General features: G+C 37.0%; 1 protein-coding gene across 7 annotated transcripts in view; it reads right to left on the reverse strand.

Annotated features, from left to right (window-relative positions):
* Positions 1–1121: 1121 nt before the first annotated feature.
* Positions 1122–17309, reverse strand: part of LRCH1 (leucine rich repeats and calponin homology domain containing 1) — a 118870-nt gene continuing 102682 nt past the window's right edge. For 4 of the 7 annotated variants that reach the window (XR_004238268.1, XR_004238267.1, XR_004238266.1 and 1 more), the window contains 2 exons: positions 13199–13456; positions 3675–3759 (listed from right to left, as the gene is read on the reverse strand). Coding sequence is in view for 3 of the 7 variants with exons in the window: in XM_032099761.1 (XP_031955652.1) it covers positions 3646–3759 (114 nt within the window). In the remaining 4 variants the exon portion in view is untranslated. Of the gene's footprint in view, positions 3760–13198; positions 13457–17309 lie in introns of all 7 variants that reach the window. The other 3 variants (XM_032099761.1, XM_032099762.1, XM_032099760.1) reach the window with 1 other exon arrangement.

Below are 17309 nucleotides of genomic sequence, written 5' to 3' on the forward strand. Positions count from 1 at the left end.
TGACGGTTGTAGATCTAAAATAGCTCCTGGTGGTATAATTCTGCCAGCTACTTTGGACAAGAACACAGATTGTTTCAGTGAGCTGCAAGTAAACTCAGCTCTCTCATGGTTCAGCTGGACCTGAATCATTGCCCAAACCTTGACTCACTCTTGCCAGAGGAAATACTATGATAGTTGTAGGATGGGTTGCCTTTTTTAAGCAATGATGAATGCTCTCCTGTGTCTCTGACTCCTGCTAGATTCTAGGTTTACAGGGAAGCTGGTGCTGGTGCCAGCCTTAAATTATGCATTGACTTTAATCCATCTTGCATCTATTTATTTATTAAGTAAGCTCTGAAGGCTGGGAAGATACAACTGTGTGCGTTGCAAGAGTTCTCCACAAGGAAATTACTGCAGAAAGATCCTCTGCTTCCAAAATCCCCTATCAGATGTGAAGAAGTACAGCCCATAGAGTCACCTCTTCACAAAGGTTAAGACACTCCATTAGAGAAATTGGAATCTAGGAGAATCTGTACTTGAATGACTTCAGAAACCTGCATGGGAAAGAGAAGGCTGGATGCTGTGACCTGCTCCTTGTTTCTGCAGTCAAGGATAGAACAAAGCAGCTGAGCAGAGCCCTGGCACACTGGGTTATCCCCAGGGCTGAAGGCATTCACACAAATTACTGTGTTTACTGCTTGGATCCTATCAAGGAATCTTCAGGTTTTGTTTGCTAAAGCAGAAGCCTGCAGAACAATCTCTCCAGGAGGAGAAAAAGCTGCCCTGTAGAGAGAAGTGTAAGCAGTGAAATGAACAACTCTCATATATCAATGTGAGCAGGAGCAAACTGAAGGAGGGGTCTCCCCCCTTCTCCCTGAGCCCAAGCCCAGCCCTGGCAGCAGAGGGCAGATAATTCACTGCCACTGATGACTGGCAGGGAGGCCTTCCCAGCAGGAGCAGCAAACACAGCTGCAGGGAGAACACTGCAGTTACCAGCGGGGTCTTAGGCCTCCTTTAGCTGCAAAATTCCTTTATTTGTATCACATCATCATCTTCTCCCATCCCCAACCCCATCATTTCCAGCGTTAAGCTCTCCAACCGCCATCTCTTTTACAAGAAATCATCAGTCACAGGGATGGGCATTAAGGGGTTTCTGCAAATAATACAGTTTAATTGTAACTACCATAAAGATTTTCTATATACGTTATGTTCACTGCGAAGGGTATTACAGATTTGCCATGCATGTTTTATTGCACATAAATATTGTACAAAGGATCATGAAGATTCTCTTTTTAGCCGTACAGGTTAAGACTGCATAAAAAAAGCTGTATTACAAAATACTTAGAGCTATTTATTTACAGCCAACTTCAAGCAAATACTGAAAGACACTATCAGGAGAAAAACAATATTTTAATTATGAAAAAACAAGATTTGTCAAAATAATAATAATTACAAAGCTTCATGTTGCCATATATACATTGTAAAAAAATACTCAGGAAACCTGCATTTTATCCCTCAAGATGCAGAAATCAATATTCCTATTTTTATACTTGATCCTTGAATGCTTTTAAAATTGGATAAACTCTGACTTGAAAACTTACTTTCTTTACATTGCTCGAGCTTTTTGACAAAACAGATATTTGTGCAGCTCTATAAAATATTAAAATACATTTTCATTTAGTGTTAAAGTGCACAGTACATTTTATAGGAAACAATATGCTAGCTGCCAATCAAATTACAATTTAAGTCAATGTTCCCTCTATAAAATAAATGTTTTTGCTTTGGTTGAAGTTACTGGATATTCCATGCATACTCTGTCTGTCTCACTGTCCGCGAGTCCACTTTCCTCCTCCTCACACGGTGCTGTCACTACCTCCCAGCCCGTTAGCAAGTGGTGGTGTTGAAGTGTGTGGTCTGTGTCCAAACACCGTCTGAACCACGACAAACCTGCTACTGACCAGGGGTGGGGTTAGATGCAGTGCCTGTGAACGTGTGTGTGACTGCCTCGGGAGGGGGTAGTGACAAGTATGCATCACTCTGCCCAGAGGTCCTCATACAATAGCTCTCTCCACATACTCTTGCTTAAATATTTAGTCCTCCCACCCCCTTGCCTCTTTTTTTTGCCACTCTACATTTCAAGGTCCCTGCTTGTGTGCCCCCAGCCAGCTTCCCTTTTCACCACATGCAGCTACCCTGTCCTGCTTGCCCAAATCCCATCACTAGCTTCTTGTGTGAATGAAAATGGGATGTTCCAGATAGCACAAGAATCACTGTGCTGAACTTTTTGATCTAAAATGCATGATGTCTTAATAATAAACTATGTTTTTAAAAATCTCTTTGAAAAAAGGAAAGTGGTGATAAGGAGAAGAACTTTTATTTCCTATTGCTGACATGGAAGTAGAGGTCTGCTGCTGCAAATGTGCACTACAGAACATTGTGCTTAATTCTATGGAGACTTTTAGAGAGAAGCACTGTACACCCAGGCAGGTTGGATCTGGAAGATCAGGTCTTTGAGACTGCCTTTAGCAGTTTCAATCATTTTATCTCCTCTTGAAGGAATCACTGAAGAAAACAAGTTAATTTTTTGGCTACCTGGTACATCTTGTTAACATTCTTGTGCTATTTTTTACTATTTGTTCTGTAGTGCTGTAATCTTTAAAAGAAATCAAGTTACAGTGCAAAATTACATTTCAAGACACATGATCCTAATGCACATAATTCATTTTGTTGCGGCAAAAGTTAAATGTCTTGTGCATAGTAAAATAAGCAATCAAAAATATTTGTTCACATTTATTTTTCAAGTTTACATATTTCCTTTTGTTTTTTTGTTTTTTAAACATCTATATACAAATAAAATGGGTGCGCTCTCACTTTCAGCCAATTTAGTCTAGTGAGGGGAGAAGTGTTACCGGAATGTAGGAAACTCAATGGAATGCAGACAATTTTTTACCAATGTTTCACAGATTCAAGAAATAAAGAATGCCATTCCAGCTAGCTGTTCTTTAATAGAAGCACCTATTTTGTTTGCTTTTTATCTTACATATTAGAAAATACAATTTATGGAGATCTAGAGCTACTGCACACCAAGTAGAATAAAAAATAACTAAGTATTTATATTAAAATAAAGTGTTTAACCACAAAAAAAGCAGTAATAAAATACAGTTTCCTAATTTACATTTTGCATCCAAAGGATGAATAACAACTCACTAATAAATAATATTTATATAAATATTTTATGTCTGGATATTTTTAAAAGGCAATAGCCTGAAGCAACGGCAGAAAAACCTAACATGGTAGCAGTCTGATTTATTCTCCCTTCTCGCTCCCCCCAACTGAGTACAGTGATTCTTAGTTTAATAATACAAAGGTATCTTGCTGCAAGACAGCTGTATACTCCACACGTTTTTAAGTGGCAGAGAGGTGGCTGTTTTAGTAAGTACTGTACGAAGTGAGCTATAAAAGCAGTGAAGTGCCAACTTCCTCTAGAAAATGTTTCTGTTCAGTTTCTGCTTTGTAGTTCGACACATATATACAGTCGGAAACACGGGTTTAAAATCGTAAGAATACTCTTTGAGTACTGGTGGTGTTTTCAATGCAGTTTGAAAAGATGGGCAGTTTTTTGATTCTTTCATGGCACAGTGTAGCTGGTAACAGCAGAGAGTAGTTTCATGTGAATAAAGCTTGTTTCACTGTGGTTACGTCTAGCAATGCTTGAACTGTTATGCTCACTTTTACCAAGCCCTTTTCTTCTAGGATGTGATGTGGTAGGCAGAGCTTCTCCTAGAAGAAGACAAAAAAAGGAGTAAAAATTAGAATATTCAATCACACTGCAGAATCTCACTTCACATGATCACATTTGGAACACAAAGCCCAGCAAGCAGGAATCGCTTCCTATTTTTAATTAAAAAGAACTTCCTGTGATTTTGACAGAAAGTCTCTGATTTTGCTCCCACTACACCTAAGAGTTAGTGAGAGATCTGTTAATATTCTGGGCCCCAGAAACCAAGTTGTTCTGTGGTCATTACAGCATGTAAACAGCTAAGAGTGAGGGCCAGCAAGCACACAGCAAACTTTCATCTACAAAGCAGGATAACATGGCATTTGCCTTGTTATGACATATGTGTGAGATGGGGGATGGAAGGCTGACTTTTTAAAAAAACAAACCAAAACCACCCCATTCTCCCACTGAGCTCTAGACAGGTGCCAGGATATGCACCTTGAAAACTACATACTAGCACATACAGGGAAGTGTGTGCCATGTTGTGCATTCAATAGGCAAAGTGTTTCGTTCCCAGTATTTGCACCTTATTCGAACTACCCAGGAATCAACTTTATTCACCATAAGGACACAGCAGTCATGGCCAGGATGGAACTCACTAGCTGTCCACAGAGGCTGTTATAGCAGAAGACAGTCAAGCAGTAAATACTGTATCTCCTACAGGGAGAGCAAGACACCCACCCATGAATAATTAGAGAAAGCCTTGTGTCATGACTGGCCCTCTCTTTAAAAAGAAGTTTTTCTTAATGTAACTGGGTATTCTTGTAAAGGAATCCATGAAATTATGAAATCAGGCAGCAGGTTTATAATAAATGGAAAAGCCAGACTACATCACATAAACCATAATTACAACTGTGAGACTCATTGCCACAACATGGAAGCCAAAAGCGTAAGTGGGATGACAAAAATATACAGATAAGAGAAAAATCCAAACAATGCTATTTAACACAAACACATGGAAACAGTGTCTGGTCCATAAAGACGTTAAGCTGTGTGTCATTGCTTTAAGAATGAAAAAGGCACCATCTGTGTGATCTAACCTGTTCCTTCCCTATGCATCCATACATGACCATCAGCAGACTTGGAATACTGACTTTTTTGAAAGAGAGTGTGGTTTTGATATTCTCATTATTGAATATCTTAGTTATTCAATAAAGTTTTAACTTTTAAAACTAATGATGCATTTGAGATTCTGTTTTAATTAATTGCCTGTCTTCTACTGAATATTCTTCTTGCATCTGTAGTGTTAACTAAGTGTCCCTTATTTTATCTTTATACAATTCATGGTCCTTTTCCACACTTCCTCACATTGATTACTTCTTCAATTTAAACCTCACTGATCTCTTCAGCCGCTCTTCTCATGACACATTTTTTCAGCTCTAGTCCCTTCCTTGACTCCTGTGGACCCTTACAACTCAATATAATGGGACTGGTACACACAAGAACAATTCATAGAGTCTTTATTACATTAAGCACATATGTTTAACTGTTTTCATCTTCCATCCACTGTTGTCCAGTCCTTGCTCAGGAGACCTCCTCCAGTGGTCCATAGCTCCAGAAAAGTATCAGTATTAAACAGCTTTTCCACTGCTTCTGATGTTCATGACTTTCTTTTGCTAATGAGTATTTCCTTTAGGCATAACCATCATTTAGCTTGCTTAAATTTTTTGTGAAGTTCCTCACACCCCGCTCCAGCCTCAATGAGAGGAAAAACTGCAAAATGTACATATTAACTATAGAACCTGAAGGTAAGAGCCAAACTCCATTCATGGTCATGGCATCTGATACCAGTAACTTTAATTTATCTGTATTTTGTTTACATTTTGTATTTACTACTGAAGTCGTTTTAGTATTTATTATTTTATGTGTGAAAGATTTTTTTAAGACCCAAGAAACAACTTCAAACAGATAATTTTCAAGGAGCTTGGCTGAGTAGGTCTGCAGGAGATGGGCAACACACATTTCCCCACATGGAAGATGCTGTAATAGTCCTGCTAATGCTGGGTTACCACTTCTACTGAGTTTGTGGATTCTGATTCACATTGACCAAACTATTGTGGCAACTGCCTCCTGTTCCTGTCGGCCACCCTGCCCCTCTTGGCTGCAATTATTTGTCCAGTCAGGCCAAGGAACTACCCCCATCTTGCAGCCATTCCAGGTCATCATCCACATTTCCATTCCAAACCTACCTACCATAAACTGTTCATTTGCTGAGTTCTGCAGTTCATTCTTGGTTGTTCTTCTGACTGAAATATTGACCTGCAAGCTGTCAGAGATGGTTCCCCCCAACATTTATTCCTCTGAAAAAAAAAGTCTTTCCCAGAAAAACATATATTTTAGGATGCAAACTCCTAAACCGATACCCGATTAGCACTGGAGTAGCTACATAAGAAGGTAGATACAGTCATATCAAATGAAAGGGGAAAAAAACCCCAATATTCTTCTACTTCAAAAGGTGTGATTTCTACTAGACATTTTGCCAATCTATTGTCCTGGGAGCCAGTTCATCTAAAAATCCACAATGCTCTGATGCTGGTAATTTTTTAAAAAAATAATTATACTAATCTTATTTGAGAATACAAATCAGACACCTGGAGTGAAATGTTATTCTTTCCCCACTCTTCTACTTCTTTCCAGTGTCCTTGCACAGTAAGCTCTTGTTTCACAGATTTGGCCCTTAGCATGCCAATATTTCATTATTCTTCCATGCTACACAAAAGACATTTAATAAGAAGGCCCGATTAATCCAGTATCTGAAAACTAAGGGACTGGTATTACACAGCTGAAGGGTAGGGACTGAATCCAAAAACCCAACTCCAAGAAAACCTACCTTGCTAGACATTTATGTTTGAAAATATTCTACATTTTGCTATTGAAGTCAGATTTGCTTAAACTACTGCAGTTAAGGATACTTGCTTAAGAAAAATTTAAATTCCAAACTCACTGTTTTTGTGGCACCTTGTAGCACTCCCTGAGCTACTCTGTCATGCTCTCTTGCTAGGATTTTGGCAGTTGTTTATAAGCACATTTGCACTCAAAGCGTAAGGGAATGCATGCCCCATTTCACATAAAAACCCCATTCAACATGATTTTTTTAATGTTTTTAAAGGCAAGCATTATTTAATTATTTTAAATACAGCATAGCAATTTAGCTTGTATAAAGCAACCTCTCTCCACCTGCTGTATTTACAAGATGCATACTCCAATCAGGAAAGCTGTTCTAGGAGGTCTGTAAAAAAATAGGATCATACAACTGTGTTGTAGGAGTGAAAGGTTTCCCAGCATGTAACTTTTTTATACATCATCCTATGTTAGTGCTCAAAACATATACACTTGACAGCCTTCTCTTATGAAGCAGGTGGAACTTGGCTAATATATTATAATTCTGGAGCTAAACACATGGCTACAATGAACTTTTCAAACTTGACAATGAGACCGGTGCCGTCTCCTAAAAATGACAAACTTCTCTAAATGTGTCACAAATCAATTCTGGTATGTAAGCCCTAAACACTATCTTAATAGCTTTGTAAATAGCTTTCATCAACCCTATCTCACATACTTTTTAAACTGGAGTTTTAGAGCCACATATTTACTTCTCAGACTAGGAAAAGTCAAATCCTGCCAAGGATGGAATCCAAAGCACAAACAACAGCTTTCCATAACAGCAGTTACATCCCAGGTGTCTCCCTACTTAGGTTCAGCCACCGTCCCTGCTTTCCCATGCTCTGCCTCATTCCCTCACCAGCTACAGCTGCCCTCTGGAAACCACTGACAGCAGAACTGTGAAGCTGCAGGCCATGAAGATTTCAAACCTTTTGAATCCTGTCATTTTGAAGCAAATGCCTGACCAACCAAGAGGAGAACTTGCCCCTGACTCTGAGGAGACTCAACCTCACGCATTTAATAATTCTCTGCACATTTAATAAAGTTTCTGTCCCTTTTAAAATAGATTCAAAAGCATAACACTTCTTACAAAAGTGTGAATTCTCTCTTTAAAAACACCCCTGTTGAAACCATCATTGAACAAACTCCAAAAGAACAGACAGAAGAACTGGCTACTAATTCTACAGACCAGCCTAAAACAATTGTGGGGGGAAGGGCTGCCACTCCACTCATAGCAGCACCAATCTCTCTATTCTCTATCTACTACAAATATGAAGATGCAATATATTTTTATTGTCTTTTTTCTCTCTAAGAACACAAACAAAGGAACTTAATTACTTATTGCAAGCAAACCACCTTCTACAGACACACAGCCATTTTGAATGGATAATGTTTTCAAACTCATCACGAAGCAAAAGAACTAACTCCTCCCGAAGGAAAAACTATTAAGAAGTGCACAAAAAGGAGGCAGCAGCAGGAGGCTGAATCACAAAGCAGCACAAAGAGACAGCACAACAGGTGTGTACCCACGAATGTGCACATGTGCATGTGCTTGCCAGAGCAAGTTTCTAATCCTGGAACAAAATGTCTAATTTAGAATAGAAGAAAGCCAGGAATACACAATGACACTAATCCCTCAAGAATACGTGACACACTTCACATACATACCTATTTTCTTTGACACCGGATGACTTCAAAATCAAGACAACTGTTTAAATTATTTTATGGCAGGGCAAGCAGCTTGGCAATTCAGATACAGTAAGCAATTCTATAAAAGCCATTTCTGCCATAATATCAGATTGGTAAGTGGTAAAATGACCACATTATGATAAGAGTAGGGCCCAACTGTCTGTATTTGCTAGTAAAAATACAGAGAAATGGAATTCTACAATTTGGCAAGAGCCTTTCTCTTTCTTCCTTGTATTAGTAGAATATGAGATTTTAGATCCACAGGGGAAAAATATTAATATAACAATGAATACTGGAATCTGCAATTTATCAAAGCACAAATTAAAAACCTAAGTCCATGTAATGCCCATCATTTCATTTTGAAGCCAACTATTTTGAAGTGGGAAGTCACTAAAAGAAACTTCAGGGCGTTATACTTAAGCAAACTTTTGTGTCCAATATACTCAACCTTTACATTTTGTTAGGTCAAGGCTGGTTTTCTTCCTAAAGAGTTGGAAAAAAAAGCTATAGCAAATATTTACTTTTCCATATAAATAAGGCAATTTAAAATTGCGTCCTTTTATTTTTTTTCCTTTTCCACTATTATTGTTGATGTTTGTATATGCCCAGATGCCCTGACTTACCTTTTCAAGTACAAATGAAAAGAGGTATAAAAAAGCACAGTAATTCAGGCTGCACTGCAGCTGCAAAATTATCTATTTGGAGTTATAGCCAGTTAGACATCTAGATATGTGCATCTTCTGAACATTCAATAAATTGGAAATATTTGCAAAACTGTAATTGCTGATAGTGGGCTTTGGTTTCTCCAATAAATTATGACCTTGAGCCATACAACGTAAAAGTAGACAACATATTTCACAAAATCCCTCACAGTTTTATTCTAAAATGCTTAGAAAACGGTGACCTGAAACTGCAAGGAACAAAAATCTTAATAAAGACAAGACACACATGAAACAGTAAGAGAAAACATATACTTAAAAGGGAAATACCAATTATACCATAAACTTATATATTAAATTCAGAGAAAGTGATGAATGTTTTGTATCATCAAAGCAGAATAGGTAATTACCTTACAGTATTTTTCTACTGCTCCTTCTGCATAATGCAGCTTATGTTCTAGAAACAAAGGAAATGGCAAAGGTTCTCAAAACCAACTGTACCATTTTTTTCTCAACCTGCATGTATGACTGGGTTTTTTTGTAACAGGAGTAAAATTTTTGTGAAAAACAATGACATGGCAATATTTTGGTAACTTATTAATGCATATTGAGTAGGAACATGTATTGAATATTTGCTCAGATCTAATTCAGTCCCCATTCACATAAAGTTCAACTTTCAGAACACTTATTAGGAGCACAATGGGATCTATACACAGCTTTCAGCTGTAAAAACTTGTTAATATACAAGAGGCATTTGAAGGACTACTACACTGCATTACACTGCACTTGAAAATACTTCTTTTTTCTGGACCAAGGAAAAAGAAAGCCAAATCCTCACATCAAAATGGCACTTGTGATCCAGTGCAAACACATTTTGCCTGCAAGTATGTCCACTACAAGCTGTACTTATTATTTTATTGCAGTATAGATGAGATGACCTCCACAGGACATAAGAGTAATTAATATGATGGGCACAGTACAGATTGGAAACCAATTTATTAAGAAATCATGGTTTGAAAATCTCTGCTGGTCACTGCAATGGAAAAAAAATGAATGGGAAAAGAAGCAGAGGAGCAATTACAGCTAACGTTATTAATGAATATAGGAGTGAACTACAGTGCACCTTTTTTTTAAACTCAAGGAGATCAACTTGATTATGTAACTGGCTATGAGCAGTAAGTACCAATTATATCTAACTGGATGTCTCAATATTGGCATGTCCTCAAAGGTGAGGAACCACCAAAGAGTTGAACTGTTTGTTTCACAAGTACTAAAGCTGCAGAACAGCAGCATAGAAACAGGACTCCGCATTTAGCAAAGAACCCATTAGAGTAGATTAATGATGTTTTAGTTTCCAGCTCCCCATTTAGTGGAAAAATTACTGACTTAAGAGATGGAAAGACAAATATTTTTCATATTTGCATTACGTTTGAAATGTATTTTGAGAAACTTTATTATAGCCACATTTAGAAAATGAAGGGTAATTTCACTATTTCTTTCCCTGTAAGATTTATAGATATTTGGAAATGTTATCAGTAACAACTCCCAAAAAATACCAAACTGGATAAGCTTCGTGTATGGTAGCACAGCTGTGCTTGTTATGAACCAAATATGTTTGTTGTTTTTCACCATCTGTTTCAAGATGGCTTCACCATCTCTAACTACCAGAAACTGCACATAATGTTACACTTTAAATACCAGATATTGTCATAGCTGAGAATACACATGGTCCCTAAGTAACAACTCTGTTTGCATGGTAAGCATATACAAAGTTAGGACTTTGGCCAAGTTCAGGAGTTAAGTGTCACTGTGACTGGGGGACGTTCACTTGGGTCTACACTGGCCCAACAGTAGTTCACTTTCTAGCCCAGCGTCTACTCTGATAAAACATTCAAAACCACTGAAGGTGTGAACTTCCATTTCTGAACACTGAAAATGCAAAACACACTGAGTACTCCTCTTACCTCCCTCCAAACTATTCAATACAGTGGATAACCAGATGTGATATTAGACAATGAGACAGACATGTACTATAGGATGGTAGCAAAACCTTTCTCCACATAATTTTCTAATTTCAAAAGATGTACTCATACATGTAGTTCAGTACTATATAAGCAGGGCACAACACCAAGCATCAACAGGAGACCTGTTTACCACTTATGAGAGCAATAGTAAAATCTCAGCCCCACAGAAGACATCACTTTTGTCTCAAATGCCTACACTGGAGTATAGAGAAACACATAATTAGTAGATTCTGAACTGATTCAAGCCCTATGTCACTAAGTTTCATCAGAAAAGCAAAATAATTAGGGTAAGACAACTAAAATCAAAACAAAGATCTCCTCAAAGTGGAAGCTTAAATGTCAAGCTGTGACTGAGTAAACAAGTGCCTGGTGTTGGAATTGCTGAAACTAGGCACACAGTTAGAAGACAGGACTGTACAGGATGAGGACACAAGTCTATAGCTACCTATCAAATAAAGAGCTTTGAAGCACTCACTGAACTCTTGCCTGGTCACAGATGACACTCTTTACAATAAAGTTGTTGTATGTATGCACTGGAAGCTGCTAGACACCAAACACTTAAAAAATTTTGATTTATCCATCATCTGAAATTAATTTTTCCATCCTAAAATATGTATCTAATGATACATTTACTACTTTTTATCTATATCTGTCTATAGCTATCTATATATTTATCTATCTTTATATTTATATATGTATCTATATATTTAAGCCACAGAAACGAGGAATAGAACTGCATTTAAAAGTTTTAAAATAAAATTTTACAAGTATCTGTGGAGTGGGGATATTTATAGGGCAGCATTAAATCACAACTGTATGGCCAGAACAATCAGTAACATATAAATTCTTATCCTAGTTATACTCTAAAAGTCTATATTTTATATAGACTATAAAGCTAATTTTACCATACACTAGACAGGGAGAAATGAATGCATGTATTTCCAAGACACAAAACTGAGGTCCTTTGGTTAGCTAGCCTGAGACTGAGTTACAAATTTAGGCAACAGCATCTAGGCCAATATTGAAACACCAATATAGGTTTATATTTTTCAATCAATTTTCATTTGTATATTTCATGTCAATAAGGAGAAAACCCCAAAATTGTCTTATTTTAAGTTTTAGAGTAGATGAACAGAACACAAAACTGGAAGGGAAATGGAGGTCATCTGCAGGCAGCAACAGTCATCAGCCCAGCAGTCTAACCATAGGCAAGAGTTCAAACATAACCAAAATAGCCCCTGGCTAATGTATGTCTAAGCTGTTCTCTAAAACCTCCTAGGATGGAAAAGCTAGAGTCTTCCCAGAGGATCTGTTTTCCTAGCTACACTTTCTTTGCTCAGTTGGTTACACAAACAAACGAACAGTATCTGCATTTTCACAGGTGATGAAACAGAGAAGATAATGACGTGACTTGATTGACGCCACACAGAAGAATGGCAGGTACAGGAATTTAACAGCTTATTCCCAAACTGTCTCACTGTACCGCATGATCTTCATCCTGAAACATTCTAAAGTCCCTTGGATTCTACGGCTTGCTCACACCCACTGCTAATTTACAGTCACCTCTGGGTGTAGTGTAGCAAGTGTTCAAAGGGCATCAACACTGTTTTGTGTGACAGAAGAGAAAGATTATTCTACCATAGGAAAACATAACTACTCCAGCATGGAATTTAATCAGAACAGTAGAGACGAACAATAAGCTTTAAAGTTACAGTACTCTTGTTAATATATAAGAATTAAAAAATAACAGTAATTTGAAAGATAGTATTTTCTGAGTTCAATTATCTCTGCACATATTGTGTTAAGAGCACTTAGAGAACTATCTCCTGCTGGAAGTGCCATCTGAAGCTGCTTCAATATCTGCAGCATTCCTGGATTTTCACAAAAAGTAAGAAACTCATTTCTGTTTTGCTTGTAATACACATCTAGCCTACACCCAAAACTGGAATAAGAGGAGCTTCACTGTTTTAACACATTTAGTGAGTAGTCTAGTCAACATGAAAGAAAAACTACAAATAAAGAGGTACATGAGTTCTTAAACTAGAGCTGGAGGGGATAGAAGACATGGAACTTGCCTTCAAGATGCTAGTCCTCTCTCCTATTTCAAGATATTAATAAAGATATTACAAGGAAGGGAAGCAAGGGAAAGGGAGAAGTTTGTAAGGCAAAGGAAGGAAATTAAGTACCTGTAATTTGTCAGAGACAAAGCAGAAAGTTTGTGTGCACATGCGAACAGGTTATGCTGTTAGCAAATTCCAGTGATAAGTTATATACATCAAGATTATAAAAAGTATATGGAAAAGACAAAAGCCTATTAGATCCCAGGAGCGAAAAGCAGAAGTTGATTGTGGGGGTTTCTCCCCGAGGGCGAGCAGAGTGTCAACAGTCTTTCGAATGTGACGAATATCCGACTGCAGGATGTCATACGGAGAGCAGAGGTCAGCCTATCCCGAAGGGCAGCCATTAGAACAGAAAAAGAGTGCAAAAAATTAAAAATACAAAAATAGAAAGATATTGATAAATAAATTATCACAATATTCTAGCATAAACATGTAGGAATAGTTTCTTGCTAGTCTTGCCTTAGTCACTAGACATCCCAGCTTTCTTTTATTTCCTCTAAAATACTGAAGCTATCATATAACATCAGACTGTTAAGATAGAAGTGCTCAGGCCTTCTAATCCTTCCAAAATTATGCCCAAGTTCACAAGGTGAGGAAGCGCGTGTGATCCGCTCATTCCAATGAGGTCTGCACACCTTCGTTCATCTGGACCTTATTCAAATGCTTACATGGAAGCAGCTGAAAAAACTAACTTATAAAATAGCAAACAGTGGGTTAGAAAGCTGTTAAAAGCACAGGCAGCAGCAATATGAAGTCTCAAGAAAAAGTATTTACGGAAAGCATTAGAAGTACGCAAAATTCTCTAATATAATAATCTACAACTTGGTATTCAAATATCACCTCAAATGATACCCTGGGATAGAAACTTAAAAAGTCAATGTAGCACTAACTATACTTAATTTTAATAAAGTTTCTAAACTGAAGACTTGGACACTAAATTCCTTACGTAGCATTTTTAAAATTATTAGCAGGTTAGATTCCCATACCATTTTTGGAAAGTATCAATAACCATGTGGCAACTTACTCTAGACTGGCTATACAATATGAAGCGTAATATGTAATAATATCAGTATGTTCACACGATATTTAGCATTAAAATCAAACCAAGCAACACTAGTACTTTCAAAATGCAATCTAAGATACACCATTTTACATTGCAAATAAGGCCTTACTGAGATAAGGAATACTTACTGAACAAAATTACATGCAGTAAGAGTTTGAGAGGACACTGTTCCTGTGGAAGCTTTTCAGTCTCACTTCCTCAATGAACTGACAGTAAACCAAATAAACTAAGACATGAAAGTTCAATGTCTGTTTTCTGTTAGTGCAAAGTTTCAAGGTCCAGTTTGAAATAAATTAATCTTTAAAATATTTAAAATATCTATCCTGAAAAGTGGCTAGTGAAACTGGAAGTCAAAACTGTCATTCATACACAAATTAAGAAGTGACACTTTTTTTTTTTTTTTGCTTACCATGACTGGTTCTAGCTTTACCAGGAGTCAAAAGCTGCAAAATTTTGTTACTTAGGCCACCAGATAGAGCAGGGAACCAACCTGCCTAGCAACAACACTTTTTGCTGTGATTTTTCATAATTTTTTTTACTCAAAACTCTAATGTAATAATAAAGTTCAATGCAATTCTGTCATTTTTTTAGAGTATGAAAACTCACAGACAGCACAAAACATGCTGATTTTGTTTAAAAATGGGATAGAATTAGTACTGTATTCTACACCTACATCCACAAGCTGCTTACCAGAGAAAGAAGTTTTAGTGCAAACTATTCATGACTACCAACTACATAATATATTGCATTTTTACCAGACACCAATAAACCCAGTAAATGCTGGATTCATTTTGGAACAACATATAAGACTCAATTCCTACTTATTGAAAATACATACCAAAGTAAATATCTAAGATACATTCAACTTGTATTTTAAAAAGAAAATTCCAGAACTTTATAATAAGGACTTTTTAAAATTTTTGTCCAAAAACCCCCCAAAACAATGCCAATAGTCCCTACTGCAGTCAAATGGAGAAGGGAGTAATTTCAGAGTTTAGAGACTGAGAGCTGGTAATAGGTTGACTTCTTACAGATACTGATGAAGTTGCTAACCCAAGATTAACATCCTAAGCAGCATAAGGAGAAGCCAAAGCGTACAAAAACAGCCAACACATGCAGAAGAAATTTCCTATAAAAACTGCCAGGCTGTGTTTTAGTTAAATTCAGTGAAACCTGGGGAAGCCTCAGGAATGTCTGACTATTTTTGTGTGTTCTGTGACAATGGATAATTTGGTGTTATATTCACGCGTTATAATGTAAAATGTTTATATTTTATGTATTTTAAACTTCTGTAATGTAACTGTAGATGAAAAATATCTAGCTCTTCTGTAATGGTAGAAGTATTTCCACTTATTGCACTGATATTGTGCAATAAAATACAAAACTAAAACATAACATCACGAAGTAGTGAAAAAACACATGACCCCCACACAAAGTCTCAAAGATAACCACCCATCCACTCATCTATGACAAACACTGCCCCTCTCATTTAGGGGACTGAAATTATTGCTAGTAAGAACTACAAAGATACATCTATTTAATCGTTATATTTATGGACTGATATTTTATGTCTATGAAGCTGTATGATTAAATCATACAGCTGTCAATCATGCACACAGAATAAACACAGTAAGACAGAAACAGGACAGCAAAAGCATAGCCAGCTGTTTGTGTGCACAAACCACCCTCATTCTGCATGCCCCTGCAGTGACAGAAAACACACAGCATTTCAGAACCGACCTCCTCAGATTTACACTCTGATAGAAAAAGTCAAGAGTAAGTTTGCAGAAGTGCATTAAAGAATGAAATCTGTAGTGCATATGGACTATACTCAAAACACAAATGAGAGGAACCTCAGAACTCTGCTTTCAGGATTAAGAGTGTATTGAACCACTTAACTCCATACCATAGGGCAAACAGTGTCCATTATCGAGTCCAGAAGGAAAAGGTGGAGAAAGGAGTCATACCTGATAAAACTTACTGCGACTTCATAGATGTCTCATGATGAAACTATGGAGAAGTAACTGATTATGTGATCAGAAAACAAGCATAATGATAATATACCTTGCATTAAACTAAAAAACATGATTACCAGTTGAACAACTAACAGGTGGATGGATAGAAGGTAAAACACTTTACAGTCACTGCTTGGCTGCCTCCTTTACTTTGTTTTGCTGCTTTTAGAATACAAAAGCCTCCTGTTTTGTTTTTCTTCATTATTGTTTTTCTTAATCTGCAATTCCTACACTAACACAAATCACACTGATTTTTAGAATAATTCTGTCTGACATTGCCACTTAGTAGACCTCGCTATCAGAGGAGAGGCTGAAACACAGTAATAGGTCCCATCTGCAGGGCTCGAAAGTCACTCAGAAGTGGCACAGCTGAACCTTTCACAGTCTGCATCTTCATACAATGACTGGAGGTCCAAAAAGCCATTTCTTATCATCACGCTCTTTTCCACTCAGTATGTTTACACCATGTAAATGACTGAAAATTTAAGAGATATGGCAGAATTCTCTCATTCCCACCCAAGATATAATTTGTCCCACTAAATCATGCTGCATTACTACTGATGTGCTGGAACACAGATGCTTGGTAAACCTGCTGGACCATTTGGCTGTGAAAGATTTAATTTTATCACTACCTTTTATCAATAGAAATTACCATTCCAGTACTAATCATGGTAACTTCAGTCTATCTTGTTTTTAAGCTGAAGATCAACACGGCATGTTATATGGGGAAACTCTTTCTTTTGTTTTTAAAAAAATAATCTTATTTTGCTGACCTGACCCCATAAAGGGTCAAAAGATGCTCAAGTGCCTAAACTGTTAAGATACTACATTAGTGTAAGATGTGTATCCTAAAAATTCATTCATGTCTTGGTGAAAAGCTAATTTCACAGACATTGAAAAGACTTCATTTTCTTTTTGAATAAATTCTTAAAAGATCCTACTTCTAATACACGTTATTTGTTCATAACTAAGAACCAGAAAAAATGCAGACCAAAACTTGTAACTTTTGTCTTTCTAACACATTGCATATACAGCTTTGTTTTGGTCTAAATCTTACTTGTAGTAAAGTATCACTCAACCCACCACAAATCATTATTTT

This window comes from Corvus moneduloides, chromosome 2, assembly GCF_009650955.1.
Source record: "Corvus moneduloides isolate bCorMon1 chromosome 2, bCorMon1.pri, whole genome shotgun sequence".
Classification (NCBI taxonomy): Eukaryota; Metazoa; Chordata; class Aves; order Passeriformes; family Corvidae; genus Corvus; species Corvus moneduloides.